We start from the raw sequence: 18,606 nt of genomic DNA, 5'->3' as shown, positions 1-18,606 counted from the left end.
TGTCCGTAACCTAAAGGCGAAACATGCACACTGCACTATACACCAAACTGCCATTGCCATTACCAGGCATTATACTGTATCTGCTGATTTCACCAAACCACATGGCAAAATACAAACTGAAAAACCACATTAATCAAGGGACAGTGACCTCCTCGATTTTTCCTCATTAATTTTCTTTGATGCCGTTTCATGAGAGTCACATGAATGCTGCCCGGATACTTTCTGATTTGCATAATTCACTTCAAACACGATTTAATTTTTGTGATCTCTGCCCCTTTGTCAGAACTTCATGGGGTTTCATGCATTCATAATGATTCATTAAACCACGCTCCGAGTTGGCATCGCAAATTATGATGTTTGTGATACTGATAATCCTGACTAGTCAGACCTAAATTCCTTCTTCAGTGGAACATGTTTGTTATTATCTACTGGCTTTCATTGTTATGGATGAAACAGACCAAGAAAAACAAGAAGCAAACTCTCACCTGCTTACTTTGCCAGATGTCGTGATACAGATTCAAATCTTATCTTAAGTGTTTGACGACTTTCCTAGCATGTGCATATCTGAGTATTTTCTTTGTAACTTATGACAGCGTAGACAGTGTCTTAAGCAAAGCATACACGGTATGATTTTCAGGCCAAATTGGCATAATTTTAGGTACCATGACAATTCTCAAGCAGGGCCACATTTCATCTTCTCAGTGTGTACTTGTACACGAGGTTACGAGCAGCATATGACAAGCTTATAACTGGGAACAGTACAGTCGCGAGAATGTCTAATGGACATATCACTGTTTGCAAATTTGTTTGCAACTGACTGATGTAAACAAAGCAAGTTTTCAAAAGTTAGGTTCTACAAGTGTTATAGGACATAATTTAAGAGCGCTTGATGAATCGGTGAGTTTGGGCGGCAATCTGATAAAACTCATCTGCATAAAATGAATATCAAGTAAAAATAGGGTTCTGAAACCTGCAGCTATGGAGCCTCTTCAGCCTCCTTGGAATGGCTCCCTTTGGCCTTGACAAAAAAAACAACATAAAAATTAATATTGATTGTTATATATATATATTTATTTTAGTTCTGAGGCTGATAAATGAAGGAATCTGAAAGAAACCGCAGAGGATGAGAACACTAAAACGGACTAACTTTCCTAATTTTACTACATTTACTTTTTAAAAGCTGCTAAGCTGCTGTAAATGTTTGATTCATATTAGAGTGGGCTATAATTGTACACACACACATATAGGAAGGATACACATAGTCCAGCATAGTTTAATTTGCTGGACTACATGTTTTTTTTAAGGAACTAAATGCAAGTTGGAAATTGTATACTCACTACTGACACCTCAGGTCATACGTTTAACTGCACCTTCTATATTAAGCTCATGCATGACGGCACTTCAGACCCGAAGTAACAGCTTTTTGAGTGACAGTGCAGGATTTTAGAGGCAGTTATGGTGAACAGGTCTGGGCTCATTCTACACATTAGGACATTGCTGGAACATGTAGGGGAGGAAAATACATCCTTTAAACATCTTTAAACTAAATGTTGTGGTTCCAAACTATAGCTCGTTTGCTACTGAAGGTTGCAGACCCCTGATTTAGAATGTTGAAAATCACATCACAATCAGTTGTCAATTGAGGATTATTAATGCTAACGCCCTTCTATTCTGTTCATATTGAGCCTACATCAAAGACTGACTCCGTAGCTTGTTGTTAATTCCGCTGTAGCATGTGTTTAAACCAGAAGTCGTGGATCTAACCTTCCGCAATCCCGTGATTAATTTTTTCCCAGAAGCAGGTGGCCAGAAGACGCACGGACCACACAAACTTCAGCTGATGTGACCACTTTTCCCCCAGAGGTTTTCTCTCTCTCTGGCACCTCCGCATTAAATCAGCGCCTTAAATTAGTCTTGTCAGAGCGTTCGCAGCAGGTGGAGAGATAACAGCGGAGACTGGGGCTATTATTAGAACTCGTCTCCTTAATCATGCTCTCTTTGTGCTAACACTTGAAAATGCACTGTTAGTCATTCAAATCTGGATCTGCTAACAATGTGTCTCTGGAGGCCTTGGACTGATAGCCCTTATCTCTAACAAGTCTGCGCAGAAACAGACACCTTTGGAAAACCTTTCACTCTGACGGGAAGATGGACTGTTTTTACAGACACACTCTGCTCTTGGCTGGGCACGACGATAAATGATACTGACAAGTTTTTCTAATTCTGGTGATGGACTTTATAAACACTGAACACACTATTATGCATTTGTGAAGAAAATGCTTAGTTCCTCATGGATGAAATATTTTGTCATTCATCTGTAAGCAGAAAACAAGTTGGGAATTGACAAAAGAAACACATTCAACAGCAAAAACATACAGTGGTATGCATAAGTATGGGCCCCCCTTTACCCATGCCATAAAGGCCAGATTTGTGCAGCGTACGGTTAATAGTTGTTTTGTGGACAGTTTCCCCCACCTGAGCTGTAGCTCTCTGCAGTTCATCCAGGGTCATCATAGGCTTCTTGGTAACAGCTCTGGTCAGTGCCGTCCATGTACGGTTAGTAAGTTGAGGAGGACGACCAGGTCTTGGTAGGTTTGCAGTGATGCCAGACTCTTTCCATTCCTGGATGGTGTATTTAACTGTCCTTTGAGAGATGTTCAAAGCTTTGGAAATCTTTTCATAACCTAACCCAGCTTTATACTTCTCAATAACTTGACCCCGGACCTGTCTGGTGAGTTCTTGGACTTCATGATGCTCCTGCTCCACAATAGTCTCTTAACCCCTTAACTCCCACCTGAACCGAGCGCATTTTCTCCAGTTTGGCTTGACCCCAGTCCAAAAGCTTCTAGAAAAAAGCTGTGAAAATCGCAACAAAACTGAGACGAAAATAATTATGGAAATGTGACAAAAAAGTGAGAAAACGTTGACAAAAAAGGGACGAAAAATGGATGAAAAAAGTGGCAAAAATGTCACAAGAAATGGACAAAAAATTGACGAAAAATGACAAAAAATGTGATAAAACAAATGACCAAAAAATTACAAAAATGTGATAAAATGTGACAAAAATATGACAAAAATGTGATAAAATAGTGACAAAAAAATGGCAAAAATGTGACTTAATGTGACAAAAAATTTACAAAAATGTGATAAAAAATTGATGAAAAAATTACAAAAAATGTGACAAAATGTGACAAGAAAATTACAAAAGTGTGATAAAAATTTGACAAAAAAATTACAAAAATTTGACAAAAAAAGACAAGAAATTACAAAAATGTGATAAAAAATTGACAAAAAAATGAAAAAAATGTGACAAGAAAATGACAAAAAAGTTACAAAAATGAGTTGAATACCCAACAAAAAAATGATGGAAAAAAAAATCTGATGACGTGAGGAAAAAGATCCTCTCGGTTCAGGCGTTAGTTAAGAGGTTAAACAGACCTCTGAGACCATCACAGAGCAGCTGTATTTGAACTGACATTAGATTACACACAGGTCAACTCTATTTAGTCAATGGGTCAACATGTGATCATTCAGAAATCATCGGGCAACTTCTGAAGGCAATTGGTTGCACTAAAAGCAAAGGGGGCCTTTTGCACTTTTCAGTTTTTTATATATATAAAAAAAATCATTTCACTTCACAATTGTGTCACTTTCACAATCTTTCTTTCACATAAAATTTAAATAAACATAAACATTTTGCAATATATGTCAAAAAGTTAAAGGGGGCCCATACTTTTGCATACCACTGTACCTGGAGCAGTGTTTTGCTTAACTTTCCCAATGCGCCTATAACTAGTAATTTTCCTTCTGCAATTTCCTCCAATTTTCACAAAGCGTGTTTTATTTGTTTTGTTTTTTCCTAATAGAACTGAATTCCCAGCACTGAACACCGTGTACTCTCCAAATTACCCACAAAACTCAACTGGCCACGAAAATATCCAGCTCACGATTGTCTCGGTCTTCAGGGTCTTGAAACATTGCATGGCAGACGGGAACTGCTGTTTAAAAATATGTTCATCTACTTTACTTTCAAAAAACAATTTACATCTGGCACCTTCCACGTGGAGAGATTAATTACGGCAGAGACAGCAGGTGATAGAAACTAATTAACCAATTAACAGAAACGAGCGTCTGAAGAGTCATTTACAGCCTCGCGAGATGCTTTTTTTGTAGAGAAACAATGTCAGTGTGAGGAAATGATTACAAACAATAAATACCAACAACTGTCGGAGCTGTGTAGAGCAGTTCCATCATTAAAATGTGTCAATCTTTACAGTATAATCTTCCGTAAAGTAGGGTGACCAGATTTCACGTTGGGATGTGTGAGGCAGTTTTAGCAGGTTATCAGTGAGAGACATTCCTGCTCGGGATCTCTGATGCAGCACACAAGTCCATCACAGACTTGAGACCTCTCTCTACGTCAGGGGTAGGCAAGTTTTCTTGACAGAGGGACGATTTTCTTTATTGTAAACAGACCGAGGGCCACTGATTGTTAGCCAAAAGTAAACACAACACTGGAAAAATAACCATCTTAAAGGAGATAAATGACATCAAATTGCTTGAATCTTCTATGTTGAATTTGAGTCGGTTTGACACAAAATTCTCTGAATTAAGAGAATAACTTCTACTAGAGGTTTTATCTCATCTAAGACCAGACCAAATCTACTCAAACCTTAGATTTAATCTGTTAATTCAATAAAACGATAATTCTTTTTCCTGTGCACTTCTTTCAGATGCCAGTGTGTAGAACATATGGCCTCATTGGGTGTATTGACAGTATTTCTACCTTTATTTTCTCCCGTTTAACTCTAATAGTGTTAAAAATTCTCTCTGATTTGTGTAATAATGTTTCTCAAAATCATCTTGAGGGCCAGAGGTTCTGTGCTGACGTTGCCTACCCCTGCTCTCCGTGTTTTTATCTCTGTGCTGCTTCTAGTGGGACCTGTTTGAACATTGGGGCGAGGGACTGGGTGTTGCTGTGCACACGCAGGTGCTCTGCCGCTTTCCCACAGACAGTAGCAGACTCCGTATCCAGGACACCCGGGATTGGGCCAGCGTGAGGCGGGACAAAACAACAGGGCTGCTGAAACCCGCCGGGACATGGGACACAGAGCTCAAAACTCGGTAAAGCGGGACATGTGGTCACCCTACCATAGGCATTCCTTATTCCTGACTTTTAATTATGTATTCATGGGTAATCAACCCGAGTTGACCAATAAACAATAGTCACAAATAACAGAGGCCCTGTCACCAAATAAAAAGCTATGCAACAACAACGAGATTTTCAGCCCATCAGACACATTTTAGTTATATCTAGACAACCAACTCTAGATATAACTCACACACAAGCCAATGCACCTTCCCAATACACTGTGAAAACAGTATTCGACAAAAATATATGAAAAACAAAATAAAATGTTAAAGCAGTACTAAGCAACTCATGTCCCTAGAGGCCATAAGCGCCACTGCAGGTGTCGTAGCAGTTACGTTTTTTTAATCATTAATTGTTCGTGAGAATAAATACTACGCTCTAAAAAATAGACAAAGGGACAGAGGGATATTGCACATCCAATTACACAATGGAGATAATTTTTTAATTTTCAAACTTGGCTGTAAAAACTGTTTAAGTGGCGCTAGCCCACAGTTAGCTTTGCCCGTTAGTCTGTTTGCTTCTTCTTTGTGATTCTATTAGTGTGTATTGGGGCCTAAGACTCGTTGGCTGCGAAGTTTTAATTGTGGTTTTAACACTTGCATTACCCCCAGAGGGACTACGGAAAGGATTTATTAAGGTAAACAAATTACTTAGTACTGCTTTAACACACCCACACATACCCACCCCCTAGAAGTTTGTTGTGTAGAAAACAGTCAACTAAGGCTTGGCAATAGTTCAGTCATGCAGATGCACTGACATCCATAGCCTTTCAGTAACAGCTGAATATAAATAAATGCCTCTTACCACATCGCAGCTGGTGCTCCCGGAGGTCCCTGAACTCCAGCCCGTGCAGGTGAGTGGGGAAGACACAGGTCGTGTCGTTTCCAATCCGCACCGAGTTCGCCTTGGCCCAAAGCAGCAGCCACTTGAGCTGGCAGTCACAGAACAAGGTCTCCGTCTTAAAGTGGCTGCAAATCAATATACAATGGGAATTAGTTTGTGTTTTCTTAATTATATGTTCAAATCTAAGAGAGAAGACTTCATTTCCCCCTCAATTCTTTGTCGCTTAACACTGAGATGCAATGAAAGGTCTGGGGAAGGGTAGACGAGAGAACTGATGGGGCAGAGGAAAGTTGTGGAATCACTGAAACTGCAGGTTGCTGGAGGGGAGAGAGTGCATTTATATGAACAGAGGTGGAAGGACTATAAGGCAGCAGGTTGTCATTGGCTGCTATGAACAAGACAAGAACAGGATTGGGAACAAGGAGGGAAAAACATGCGAAAAATTCAGTATCAAATGTTACAAATGAAACGTCGGACTAGTTTCCAATACAATATAATCAATTAGTCAATAAATAAAGGTTCTGAAATTGTCCTTACAGCACTTTGAGAGCCAGAAGGTGAGTGAAGAGTCCAATTGTCAACGTGGAGAAGATGTTCCCCGAGAGATTCCTGTTGAAGACATTTCAGAAAGCGCACGTTCAAAAAGCTAAATCTATCCAAGCTTCTGTTTCCGTTCTAAGCCGCTGTAAGGCAATAGCAGTAATTTGTATGCTACAGTTCTATATTCTCCACAGGCACAGAGGAAATTAAGCATAAAGAGCATGTTTTCAATTAAGGGATTACTCACAGTTTTGAGAGGCTGCCCAGATCCAGGAACATTTCGGGAGCGAGGCAGCCAATCCGGTTACGGGACAGATCCCTGGAAAGACAACGAGGAGCTAAAGGCGTATCCTGTGGCTAATGCGTGCGTACTGTATATGTGTGCGCGTGAGTCAAAAGGGATAATGAAGATGAATGGGAGCAGGTGAGGAGAGATTAAATGTTTTACTGCAAATTTCTGTCAGCTTGTGTTAAAGGGAAACATTAAACCGACGCTGTGTAAAAAAAGATTTAGTTAGTCTGAGTAAAGGCTGACACACAGCAAATAATGTGCCTCCATTTTATTTTTTTTTGGTTCCTTCCCATGACAGTGAGAGCACACACCCAGCGAGCGGAGGTGCGTGCCGATGCTTGACCCCTCTCCTCAATTTGAATCCGCTCTGTTTGGACACGGTGCTGCGACTGAAAGCACATTCTTGTTTGTTCAGCCTGATTGGTGTGACATCGCAGTTTTTTTCTCCTCGGACTTCGAGTTAGGACTAAGGTTTGGGTTGGGGATCGGAGGATTGGCGTTGGACCGGTCAGCGGAGGGACCATAGATTAGGATAGATTAGGTCAAGTTAGAGGTAGGGATCTGGGACGTTCTACTCCCCCAAAACAACTGCACCCCGAAACCTTGGTGGGGAAACAGATCCCTCTCCAACAGTCTTAATTTCATCGACTAACATATTTAGTCTTAATTTTAGTCAAAGTGATATTTTTGCCGACTAAAATTGGACTAAAACTAAATTAAACTTTTCTCATGAGACTAAAACTATGACTAAAATGACCAGATATTTTAGTCGACTTAAATAAGACTAAATAAAAATGAAAAGGAGAAACAAAAATCATCCAAACTTCTATTGACAGTCTGAAAAAGCCTCATATATTTAAATTCACTGTCAAATGAACAGGTCTGTGCTTTATTCATGTGGAGCAGCTCCATGATGTCGAGGACCACAATTAAATATGATTATAATGAATATTATAAATATAATTAGACTAAATTAGTCCTGATTTTAGTTGACTAAATTGACATGCAATTTTAGTCGACTAAAACTAGACTAAAATTGAAACGTTTTTTTTTACTGAATCTTGACTAAAATTAAATTACATTTTAGTCAAAAGACTAAGACTAAAACTAAAATAAAATATGTTGTCAAAATTAACACTGGTTGACACTAACTGTTTTGATCTGGGGTTGCTGCAGTTGGTCAGGTTTAGGTTCAGACTATTTTTGCGCTTAGTAGGTGCGCCCGGTGTCCTTGCGCCAGGCATCAAATCTGGCCCTATATGCCCAAAGAATGAGATCATCTGACGAGCTGAACATCCCGAATGACCAACAGGTTATTCCATCTATGGATTTCTTCTTCCTTGGTGGCACGGGCATAGTCTAAGATGACAGGATTCATCGTGCTCACATAGTGAAAGGGTGGCTCAGGGAGCATGAGGCGTCATTTTCACATGTAGATCGGTCGCCACAGAGTCCAGATCTGAGCTACATTGAGAATCTTTGGAATGTGCTTGAGAAGGATTTGCTCAGTGGTAACACTCTCCCAACATCAATACAAGCTCTCTGTGAGAAATGAATGCAACACTGGATCTTTTGACATTGCAAAAACTTATTGAAACAATGGCAAGGAGGTCCAACCTAATTTTGTGATGATTTTTTGGTCAGGCCGTGTATTGCAGTATTAGTGGGACAGATTAAGTCCTCTGTTTGGGCAAAATGTTCACTTTGCGCTACAGGCGCCAAATTTAGCACAAACAAAACAACAAACAAATAAAAGGTGTCAGACCCTGATAATGATTTCTATTTTTTTTTAATGTACATTCATTTTAGCCACAGTTGTCCTCAGCTCATTACAAGTTACTGACCTTATGTTCCCACTCAGCCCTCTTTTGTCTTAAAGGAACAGGCCACCATTTTTCCATACTGAGATATGTTCTTGCCTGAGCTTAGACGAGTTGATGCGTACCTGTTTGGTTTTTGTGCGTGCCCACAGTCACGCAAAACGACCAAAGATGTTGTTAGCATTTGGCCTCTCCCGATGTATTCCTTTAGCTCCAAACGGGGGTGATTTTAGAAGCTACCACGCTCTTCCACGGGCACGGACAAAGACCAGACAGGTACGTATCAACTTGTCTAAGCTCAGGTATGAACATATCTCAGTATGGAAAAACTGTGGCCTGTTCCTTTAACCTCTTAACTCCCGCCTGAACCGAGAGGATCTTTTTCCTCACGTCATCAGATTTTTTTTTACATCATTTTTTTGTTGGGTATTCAACTCATTTTTGTAACTATTTTGTCATTTTTTGTCATTTTTTCATCAATTTTTATCACATTTTTTTGTCTTTTTTTTTTGTCTTTTTTGTCATTTTTTGTCTTTTTTTTTGTTATTTTTTTGTCAATTTTTTATCACATTTTTGTCATTTTTTTTTACATTTTGTTGCATTTTTGTCATTTTTTTGCCAAATTCTTTTTCAGTTTTTCGTAAATTTTTTATACAATTTTTGTAATTTTTTTTGTTACATTTTAATCATTTTTTGGTCACATTTTTGTAATTTTTTTGTCACATTTTTATAACATTTTTGTCTCTTTTTTGGTCATTTTTTGGTCACATTTTTGCCACTTTTTCATCAATTTTTCGTCACTTTTTTTGTCAATGTTTTCCCACTTTTTTGTCACATTTCCATCATTGCTTTCGTCTCAGTTTTGTTGCTATTTTAACAGCTTTTTTCCAGAAGCTTTTGGACTGGGGTAAAGCCAAACTGGAGGAAATGTGCTCGGTTCAGGTGGGAGTTAAGGGGTTAAGACCGCATATACATGAGGTTAGGAAATGTAGCACAGATATCCAAAAATGTCTTACATGTAACTGTAATTCAAGACTCTTACATTCATTCTTTGATGTCAGGTCTAAGGGGCTTTAAGGGGACTAATGTTTTTGCGATTTTTTTTTTTTATTGCCCACCATTAAAGAAAAGCTTGTATTGTTATAATATTTTCTATTGATTGGGTCAAATGCAGCGTAGAACGGCTTCAAAGAGCGAACACTCTCCCGCGCTCATCTGTAATTCCCCGGAGTTTCGCCCTGTCACCCTGCACTGCACCTTTTTAAACACACTCCATGACCTGTCGTAACCTTTAGCCTCCAGAAAATCACCACCTCTGCCTCCGCCTGTTTATCCACACGCCCTGCAGTGTGTGTGTGTGCGGCGCGGCGCAGCGCCCGTGGCTCGGTGCCCCGGCCCCTCTGTAATTAAAGAGCTGCTTTCGACGGAGCAGCTGTGGGAAAATAAGCAGAGCACTGGAGTAATCACTGGTTGGGGAGCACTTAAATTAGCCGCGAGCCGCTCCGCACACGCGCCCCCAGACACACGGCGGACTCGAACCGAAGCGGGCGTCCGAAGAGCAGGAAGAATAAGGCTATCAGGCTGCAATCATGTCAGTCACTAGATACGGGGTCGACAGAGGAGGAGAAGAAGGGTCGACAAAGCACAGGGAGACTTTCACAAAGAGGCGGATTTGTTTTTTTTTGTAATCATTTTTGTTGTTATGTAAGACTACGCTATGTCCTTGTGATTTAACCTCTTACCACCCGCCTAAACCAAATGCATTCTGTCCTCTTTTGGCTGCGTAACACCTCATTTGAAAGCCAAGACCCACAAAACTGATCTTTTTCCTCGCGTTGTTGCTGTGTTGTGTCACCTTTTGTATGTTTTTTTTTTTTTGTGTGTGACATTTTTGTTGAGTTTTTGTGACATTTTTGTTGAATTTTTGTCACATTTTTGTTGAATTTTTGTTGAGTTTTTGTGACATTTTTGTTGAATTTTTGTCACTTTTTGTTGGATTTTTGTCTTTTTTTTTGTTGAGTTTTTGTCACATTTTTGTTGAATTTTTGTCACATTTTTGTTGATATTTTGTTGAGTTTTTGTCACATTTTTGTTGAATTTTTGTTGAATTTTTGTTGAATTTTTGTCACATTTTTGTTGAATTTTCGTCACATTTTTGTTGAATTTTTGTTGAGTTTTTTGTCACTTTTTGTTGGATTTTTGTCTTTTTTTTTGTTGAGTTTTTGTCACATTTTTGTTGAATTTTTGTCACATTTTTGTTGATATTTTGTTGAGTTTTTGTCACATTTTTGTTGAATTTTTGTTGAATTTTTGTTGAGTTTTTGTCACATTTTTGTCACATTTTTGTTGAATTTTTGTCACATTTTGTTGAATTTTTGTTGAGTTTTTGTCACATTTTTGTTGAATTTTTGTCACATTTTTGTTGAATTTTTGTCACATTTTTGTCACATTTTTGTTGAATTTTTGTCACATTTTTGTTGCGTTTACGTCCTTGTTTTCTTCTCATTTTTTGTGGCTATTTTTGTGCTTTTTGATTAGGGTAAAGCCAAACTGGAGAAAATGGGATCCGTTCAGGTGGGAGTTAAGAGGTTAATAAAATACTTGGTGACATTTTTAACAATTCATTTCTTTATCAGACTGCTATGTAAAAAAAAAAAAGAAGAAAGAGTCCTCAAACTTTCTGAACCTACAGTACAATGAGGTTTTGCATAGAGAGATTTGCATAAGCTTCTGAAATAGAGACTGCTACTTGTTATACTTTTCGTCTTATAAAGTCCTCTACAAAATGTGACATTGAGACGGTATCCGAGAATGAAATTTTGAGATTTTACAGTATCTAGTTCAACTTTTCCACTGAATGAAAGGGTTGGATTTAAAAGTAAATTCCGTCTTCGAGCGAGAATGCAATGTACAGTTGTTATTCATAGGAACAGGGTGTTTAGAGGCTAATACCTTCCTATTCCCAGGCTATTTACAAGGGGCACCAAAGGCATTTATGTGATTTTTGTGCAATAGCGACAAAAAGGAATCTGAAAATGTACTAAACCCTCTGTACAAGAAACACAGAGGCAGATGAATGCTGTGTACGTCCCGATCCTTGCCCTTAGCCCCGAAGACATATAGCGTGGATGTGTCTGGACGTACAAATGGGCAGCGGGGGCACTCGGTTGAGGACATCTCCTGCGAGCGTGTCATTTAGAGCTTCAGACGTGTGTGTTTTTGAAGTCGGAGTGGTGTCTTCATCATACTCACAGTCTCCTCAGCGCCAGCAGACCACGAAAGGCCCCGGGCTCCACTGTACTTATCAAATTATTCTTCAAATCCCTGGAGGAGAGAGAGCAGACAGGAAAGTCAGCAGTGCAGCGCATCGCTCTCCATCTCTGTATAAGAACAACAGATACAGCGAGGCGGCGGTTTGAAATCGAGCTGTGTGTGGAAAGTTGGGGTTGAGAGGTTGAGAGTTGTGTGGCGCTCCAACTGGCTCATCCGTAGAGTTGGTAAAGCTTGGTGTTTCAACCCTATCCCTCGATGTCCTTGGGCAAGACACACTTCAGACACTTTGACAATTATTGATTTTGTGAGTGTGTGAGGTTGTTATGTTGCATTGAAGGAACAGGCCACCGTTTTTCCATACTGAGATATGTTCTTACCTGAGCTTAGACGAGAGCTGATGCGTGCACTCTCCTCCTCTCCTCTATGGGGCCAAACAGGGGTGAAGTTAGAAGCGACCAAGCTCTTCCACGTTTCCTCTATTTAAACACGGTTACATAAGTAGTTACAAGATTCAAGTATAGTTAAACATGTCAATCTTAGCTGATAAAAAGGGGAACTATATTTTAAGGCGTAATAACACCATAGGAGCAGTTCAACGTCTGCACAGTAATATCTTCACTTTACTGCTATACTTTACTTGCTATACTTGGATCATGCAACTACTCACGTAACCACATTTAAATAGGGAAAACGTGGAAGAGCTTGGTCGCTTCTAACTTCACCCCCGTTTGGGTCCATAGTAGGGCATGAACAGTGTGTACCGTAAATGCTCTAATATAGGCCGGCGCCTTTATTTACTCAAGGGCATCTAGGACCAGGCCTTTATTGGAACCAGGCCACAATTAGAGACAGGCCTTTATTTCTATTTGAGCAAAATGGATGACCAGGAAAATGAAGAAAAACGAGATTTGTGTCCATTTGCACCGAAAATATTAGGTTCATTTATTAATTAACATTGCAAACACTCTCCCAGCGGCTGGAACATTGACGCCTTTTATTTTGTCGGGACAACAGGAAGTGTTTTGTTGCTGTTAGCGGAGCATTGACATCAATGTCACTGCAGGTTTCTGTTTCGTTTTTACCGTGGACCGGATTATTTGTTGTTTTCTTGTGTAAAAGGCGAGTTTAGACGGAGCGTTTGTGTTTGTGATCGATCATGAGACTGACCCGAGAGAAGACGAGACGCTCGCGCTGATCGGAGGAGTTATTTTGAGGCGTGGGACTGACCTGCACATGGAGCAGCTGGACATGCTTTGAAGACGCGATGGTGACTTTATTAAAACCCTGGAGGGTCACACAACATTTGTTTCTTGCCCTGTTTCCAAACATAGTCACAGGAGGTTTGAAAAGTGGCTAAATCTGTGTCAAAGTTAGCTTGGATCAGCTCCTCCGCAGCGTTCCCGATCGCCCGGGTTCCCGTTTGTTTACTTCCTGCACGTGAGTTATCCTTTACACGAGTATGAGACAAATTCCTAACATGGGGAATATTTCTACTGCTATAGTTTCTAATAAAGCTCCAGCCTGTTTTAGAGACCGGCTTTTATTTGCCTTCGCCAGCCGCGAACTGTTAGAGACCCGGCCACTAATGGAATACAGGCCAGTATTAGAGAATTTATTTATGTCAAGGCGGAGCCCCGTTTCCGTATTTTGGTGGGACAATAAACAGCTTTACACCATAGCAGACCAGCGGCTAGTTGTTTTTACCGGTTAGCGCTCCCTTTTTAGTGCTCTACGTAGAGTTTCACCCGCGTAATCGCTTGTGCTCAGCTGAAACCGAGACAGTCTCCAACGTCAGCGCGCACCGTGGCCCATCAGGCACACGCAAACTTTTGTCTCTCACGGACTTATTGATGTGGAATCAACCACGATCTAACACTCTGGGATCGAAAGCTTGTTTACTTCAGACCTTGGATTTAAAAGGAAGATGAGAGGCCAGATGAGAGTGAGACAAATGGAGGCGGAGAAAGGCGAGAGGACGCGGATCTTGGGTTTGTTTCTGGAGGCGCAGGTAAACACTGAGCATTGCCTAAAAAAAAACTAGGAAATGGTAATAAGCCACTACATTGTATATTAACTCAGAAAATACGCTGTAAAACCTGCTTACATGTGAGCCTATATTATTACAATGACGGATTTGGACGTGAACATATTGTACTTGTTGTTATTTAGGCGTTATTCCTTCGTTGTTAATATGATGACGTCATCCCACGACTAGTCGACTATATACGTCGACTTTGACACAAAGACCAGGAAACTCGTCTAAGCTCAGGTAATATCTCAGTATGGAAAAACGGTGGCCTGCTCCTTTAAGTTGAAAGCAAATGTGAGTGAAAAGAACTATGAATATGTTTGCAGTCTTACTTTTACAGACCCCATTTGCAGAAATAAAGGGCAAAACTATGTTAATATGGCCTGGTTTCCATGCCAGGGGATGCCCCATTAGGAAGTTTTCAAAAAATCTGGATGACAAATGTTTCAAACATTGAAATAAACTGTGTTGTTTTCGTTGTTGCACGGAAGAGTATAGTGTGAAAGGGACTGGAGATGAGGCGCGATCTCCCAATGCTCAGGCTAAGCCAGAGCCTGGGATGCATGTGCTGCAGCCTTATCCAACAACCACAAAGCCAGAGGTGCCACAAATTTGGATGAGCAAAACGGTCCAAGGGCCGAGCACAAAAAACAAAGGCAATACCATTTCTCATGTAAAGAAGTCAATAGCAAACATATCCATCATTGATTTTGCATTAATTGAGCATGATGAGACTCTCTCTTCAAACAGTTTAGTTATTGTATGACATAAATCTCAGCACCCGCTTGAGCTCCTGGACTAGGCATTCATGGTTCACTTATTGCTATGTTTCCCCAATTTTTAGGTGCGCCATCTGAGGCATTGGAATGTATCAGATTTTTTTGTATGTGTATTTATATTGTTCGCCCTTGTATATAATAAATCCAGTCTGATTATTGTTAGGACATCATTCTCTGTACCTGGTGATACCCGACCACTTGCTCATAGGGCCGGGGTAGGCATGTTTGCGTCGTGAAGGGCCCACTTTCATAATTACCAAAACACCCAAGGGCAGAACCTCACCATTATAAAAGTAAAGTAAAGCAAATAACTATTTTCTGCAAATGCCAATGTCTTACATCAGTGGTTCCCAAGTGGCAGGGCTTTGGGACTCACCATTACCCTTGGATGACAAGCCGAGGACCCAAATGAAACTGTAATTTGTCATTTATCGTTTAAAATAATGTATTTTCCACACAAGTTTTTGTTGAACAAGCAGTAGATATAGAAGACTGAAATTATGATCAAAACAAAACAATTGTAACAGACACAGTTAGTGTTTCCATGTAGTTTCAGATGGAAAATATTGAATAAAAGTTCCCTATAGGCTCGCGACCCACTGAAATGGGTTCCATGACCCACTTTTGAGTCCCGACCCACCAGCAGAGAATCAATGTTTAACATTATAACCAAGCGGGATGTTCTGACAGGACATTTTTAAAATACTGACACTATTTCTCAGATTTTTAGACTACTTTAACAGGTATTTGATCTCTTATTTGCACAATAATATTTCTTAAAATCATCTTGGGGGCCAGAGGTTCTGTGCTGGAGGGCCGGGTTTGGCCCTCGGGCCTGACGTTGCCTACCCCTGTCATAGGGTTTGGAGATGTCTCAAATGTTGTTCCCACAAATCACTACTACCCTTACTTAAAATGGCTGGTCTGCCTCTATGGTCTTTGCTCCAGTACTCGCCTCTATACTCTTCCGCTCTGGCTTGATAACATGCACCGATCACTTTGTTTTCTTGCCATTACTTCGCACGCTGCCAATCGATGGGTGCAGGCAGCACCTGTTAGCTGGACTGCACGGACCATTTCCTGCTTTGGGGGAACCACAAACCACATCCAGTTGAGAGGCAGACCCACCCCCTCGGCCCGCGCCAAACCTCCGCTAAAAACAAATCCAAATCGTCTCTGCATTTCCCAACGGGCCAAAAAAAACTTCCTGAAATTGTGTCCTTGGCTTCCTCCGCCGCTGCCCCGTCCAGTGTGATGGGAATCAGACCATTGAAAACATTTTCCCAAAAGCGTCTGACCGGATCCGAGCCGAGCCACTGTCCCGCAGAGAAAATAAAGTTAATGCTATGCTGGAGTAGTTTTTATGTGACCCGCGAGAAATGTAATGAGGGAAGCCCATTCAACTCAGAACAACACAGAAGCTCCAAAAGTATTCCTGGTCCAAAGTGATTTTTTTATGGTGATATTATACAGTATGATACTTTATATGATCTGGGTATCTTGATGCAAATGTTTTAATTACACAATAATGAGAGAAACGTCCAAATGGCTTTAAACAATTCCAGATATGCTGTTTCCTTGCAGATGAGAGAACACCATTAAAACTATACTTCGAGTAAATTGTCCTTAAATTTACCCTGTGAGGCTGAAACAGGTTGAATCCAAGTCACAAAAGTACTTTTTATGATACACTCAGTTGGATTAGAAACTTGTATCTGAAAGGGCAAACAAAACCATTGCTTGCTATAACAGAAAACATCTAGTTAAAGCTGGGGTACCTGACTTGTTGTTGCTGTAAAGTCAATTTGTTTTTTACCACTACAGAGTATGTTGAACCCACCTGCATGGTCCTCACCTATTTTTGTATTGAGTCATGGAAGATATATGTAAATGAGTGAAAGCTGTACACGGGCTTGAAACGTGCATATAAACAATTTGCTTGAACCATTTGGACATGCAGGAGGGATTGTGAGAGCTAGAAACGAGTTTAGGCCAAATTTTAAAAAATTCAGTTTGTGCAGGAAAAATCAGGTCAGACACTGATGGTGAATAGGGGGAAAAAAAATGCATTGTGATATCAATTTGAAACTTCCGCAGTAGATTACTACATTTTTATAAACATGAGAAGAAAAAATGTATTCCAGGTATTCCAAGTCAAAATAATGGATAGATTTTGAATACCATCCATCCATCCATCCATTTTCTTCCGCTTTATCCGGGGCTGGGTCGCGGGGGCAGCAGTCTCAGCAGAGATGCCCAGACTTCCCGATCCACACACACCTCCTCCAGCTGTTCTGGGGGGACCCCGAGGCGACACCAGGCCAGCTCGGAGACATAGTCCCACCAGTGTGCCCTGGACCTTCCACGAGGCCTTGTCCCACTAGGACATGCCTGGAACACCTCCCGCGGGAGGCGACCAGGAGGCATCCGAAACAGATGCCCGAGCCACCTCAGCTGGCTCCTTTCGACGTGAAGGAGCAGCGACTCTACTCCGAGCTCCTCCTAACTGAGCTCCTCACCCGATCTCGAAGGGTGCGCCCAGCCACCCTGCGAAGGAAACTCATTTCAGCCGCTTGTATTTGCGATCTTGTCGTTTCGGTCATTACCCAAATCTCATGACCATAGGTGAGGGCGGGAACATAGATTGATCGGTAAATTGAGAGCTTTGCTCCGACTCAGCTCCCTCTTCACCACGACAGACCGATACAGCGACCGCATCACTGCTGACGCTGCACCGATCCGTCTATTGATCTCACGCTCCATCCGTCTCTCAATCGTGAACAAGACCCCGAGATACTTGAACTCCTCCACTTGAGGTAAGGACTCCCCACCGACCTGAAGAGGGGAAGCCACCTTTATCCGGTGGTTTTTGAATACGCTATTTATGAGAGGGTAAAAAAAAAATCTAATTTTGCCTTGTTTTTTTGTGACCAAAGCTCAATAATTCAGGCTAGGAATAAGATACATAAAAAAAAAAACCTCCCTTCAAAACATTGTTAGGTCCAAGACTGGACAGTTTGGATTCTATAGGAGCTACTAAAGATGTGAGGTCATTGCATGAGGGGAGCAAAAACCTCATTATGAGAAATCCAGCCAGAAAGTCTTTCTTTTGGGGTTCTCCCAGAAAAAAAATTGGCCATATTTGGATTGTAGCGTCATCTTGGGCACCCTTCGCAGTAGATACAAGATATGTCACGTTTTCACCTGCTGTGTCGCGCCTTAAATTTACATCAAGCGCTCAATGCTGCCACATGATGTCACACGGGCCAACATAGAGGTTTAGGAATGGAAAATGCAGATGGCCCTCTCCTGCACCGGTTCTGCCGCATGCGCACTCCGGATCAAACTGCTCTTTGATCATGTACAATACCACACAAGAGAAGGGTCAGGGGTGATGGGTTGTCGCCATGGTAACAGCTACGCCTTTCATCCCGACCCGACTTGACTTGACAGCAGCGCCGGGATCTGGTTTGCGCCGGCTGATTCCGCTGTTTAATATAAATAACCCTTTGTATTGGAAGAAAATGTGCCACTTTGCAGCTGCTTGAAAGACGGTCGATAAACAGCTGTACCGTATGATATTTGGTAATTGCTTTAATGGCCTCTTTAGACGTGCGCGCACAATTTAGGGGTATTTATATTCACTTGAGATTAGTGTCGTGACGCACTGAATCATCATCGACACCCAATTCAAAGTTGCCGTCTCATTGCTGATTTAGACGGGGAAATTGTATGGTCTTGGTTTTGGACACAGATAAGTAACATTTTTATTACGGTTTAAAATGCATCATCATTTTCACTTCATTGTGTCATAAAAACACATTTTTGCAATCAACCCGTTTTGCTCTAAATTTTTAACTAGAATAGAACGTAAAACT

The 18,606-nt window shown here is 40.9% G+C and overlaps 1 protein-coding gene across 1 annotated transcript in view; it reads right to left on the bottom strand.

The window, feature by feature from the left end:
- Positions 1-18,606, bottom strand: part of adgra1b (adhesion G protein-coupled receptor A1b) — a 414,503-nt gene that overhangs the window by 327,282 nt on the left and 68,615 nt on the right. The window contains exons 3-6 of the mRNA XM_079560565.1: positions 11,900-11,971; positions 6,783-6,854; positions 6,533-6,604; positions 5,957-6,120 (exon numbers count right to left, since the gene is read on the bottom strand). Coding sequence (XP_079416691.1) covers positions 5,957-6,120; positions 6,533-6,604; positions 6,783-6,854; positions 11,900-11,971 — 380 coding nt within the window. The remainder of the gene's footprint in view (positions 1-5,956; positions 6,121-6,532; positions 6,605-6,782; positions 6,855-11,899; positions 11,972-18,606) is intronic.

The sequence above is a fragment of the Gobius niger genome (assembly GCF_951799975.1).
Source record: "Gobius niger genome assembly, chromosome: 7".
Taxonomy (NCBI): Eukaryota; Metazoa; Chordata; class Actinopteri; order Gobiiformes; family Gobiidae; genus Gobius; species Gobius niger.
This window is presented reverse-complemented; position numbering and strand designations above follow the sequence as displayed.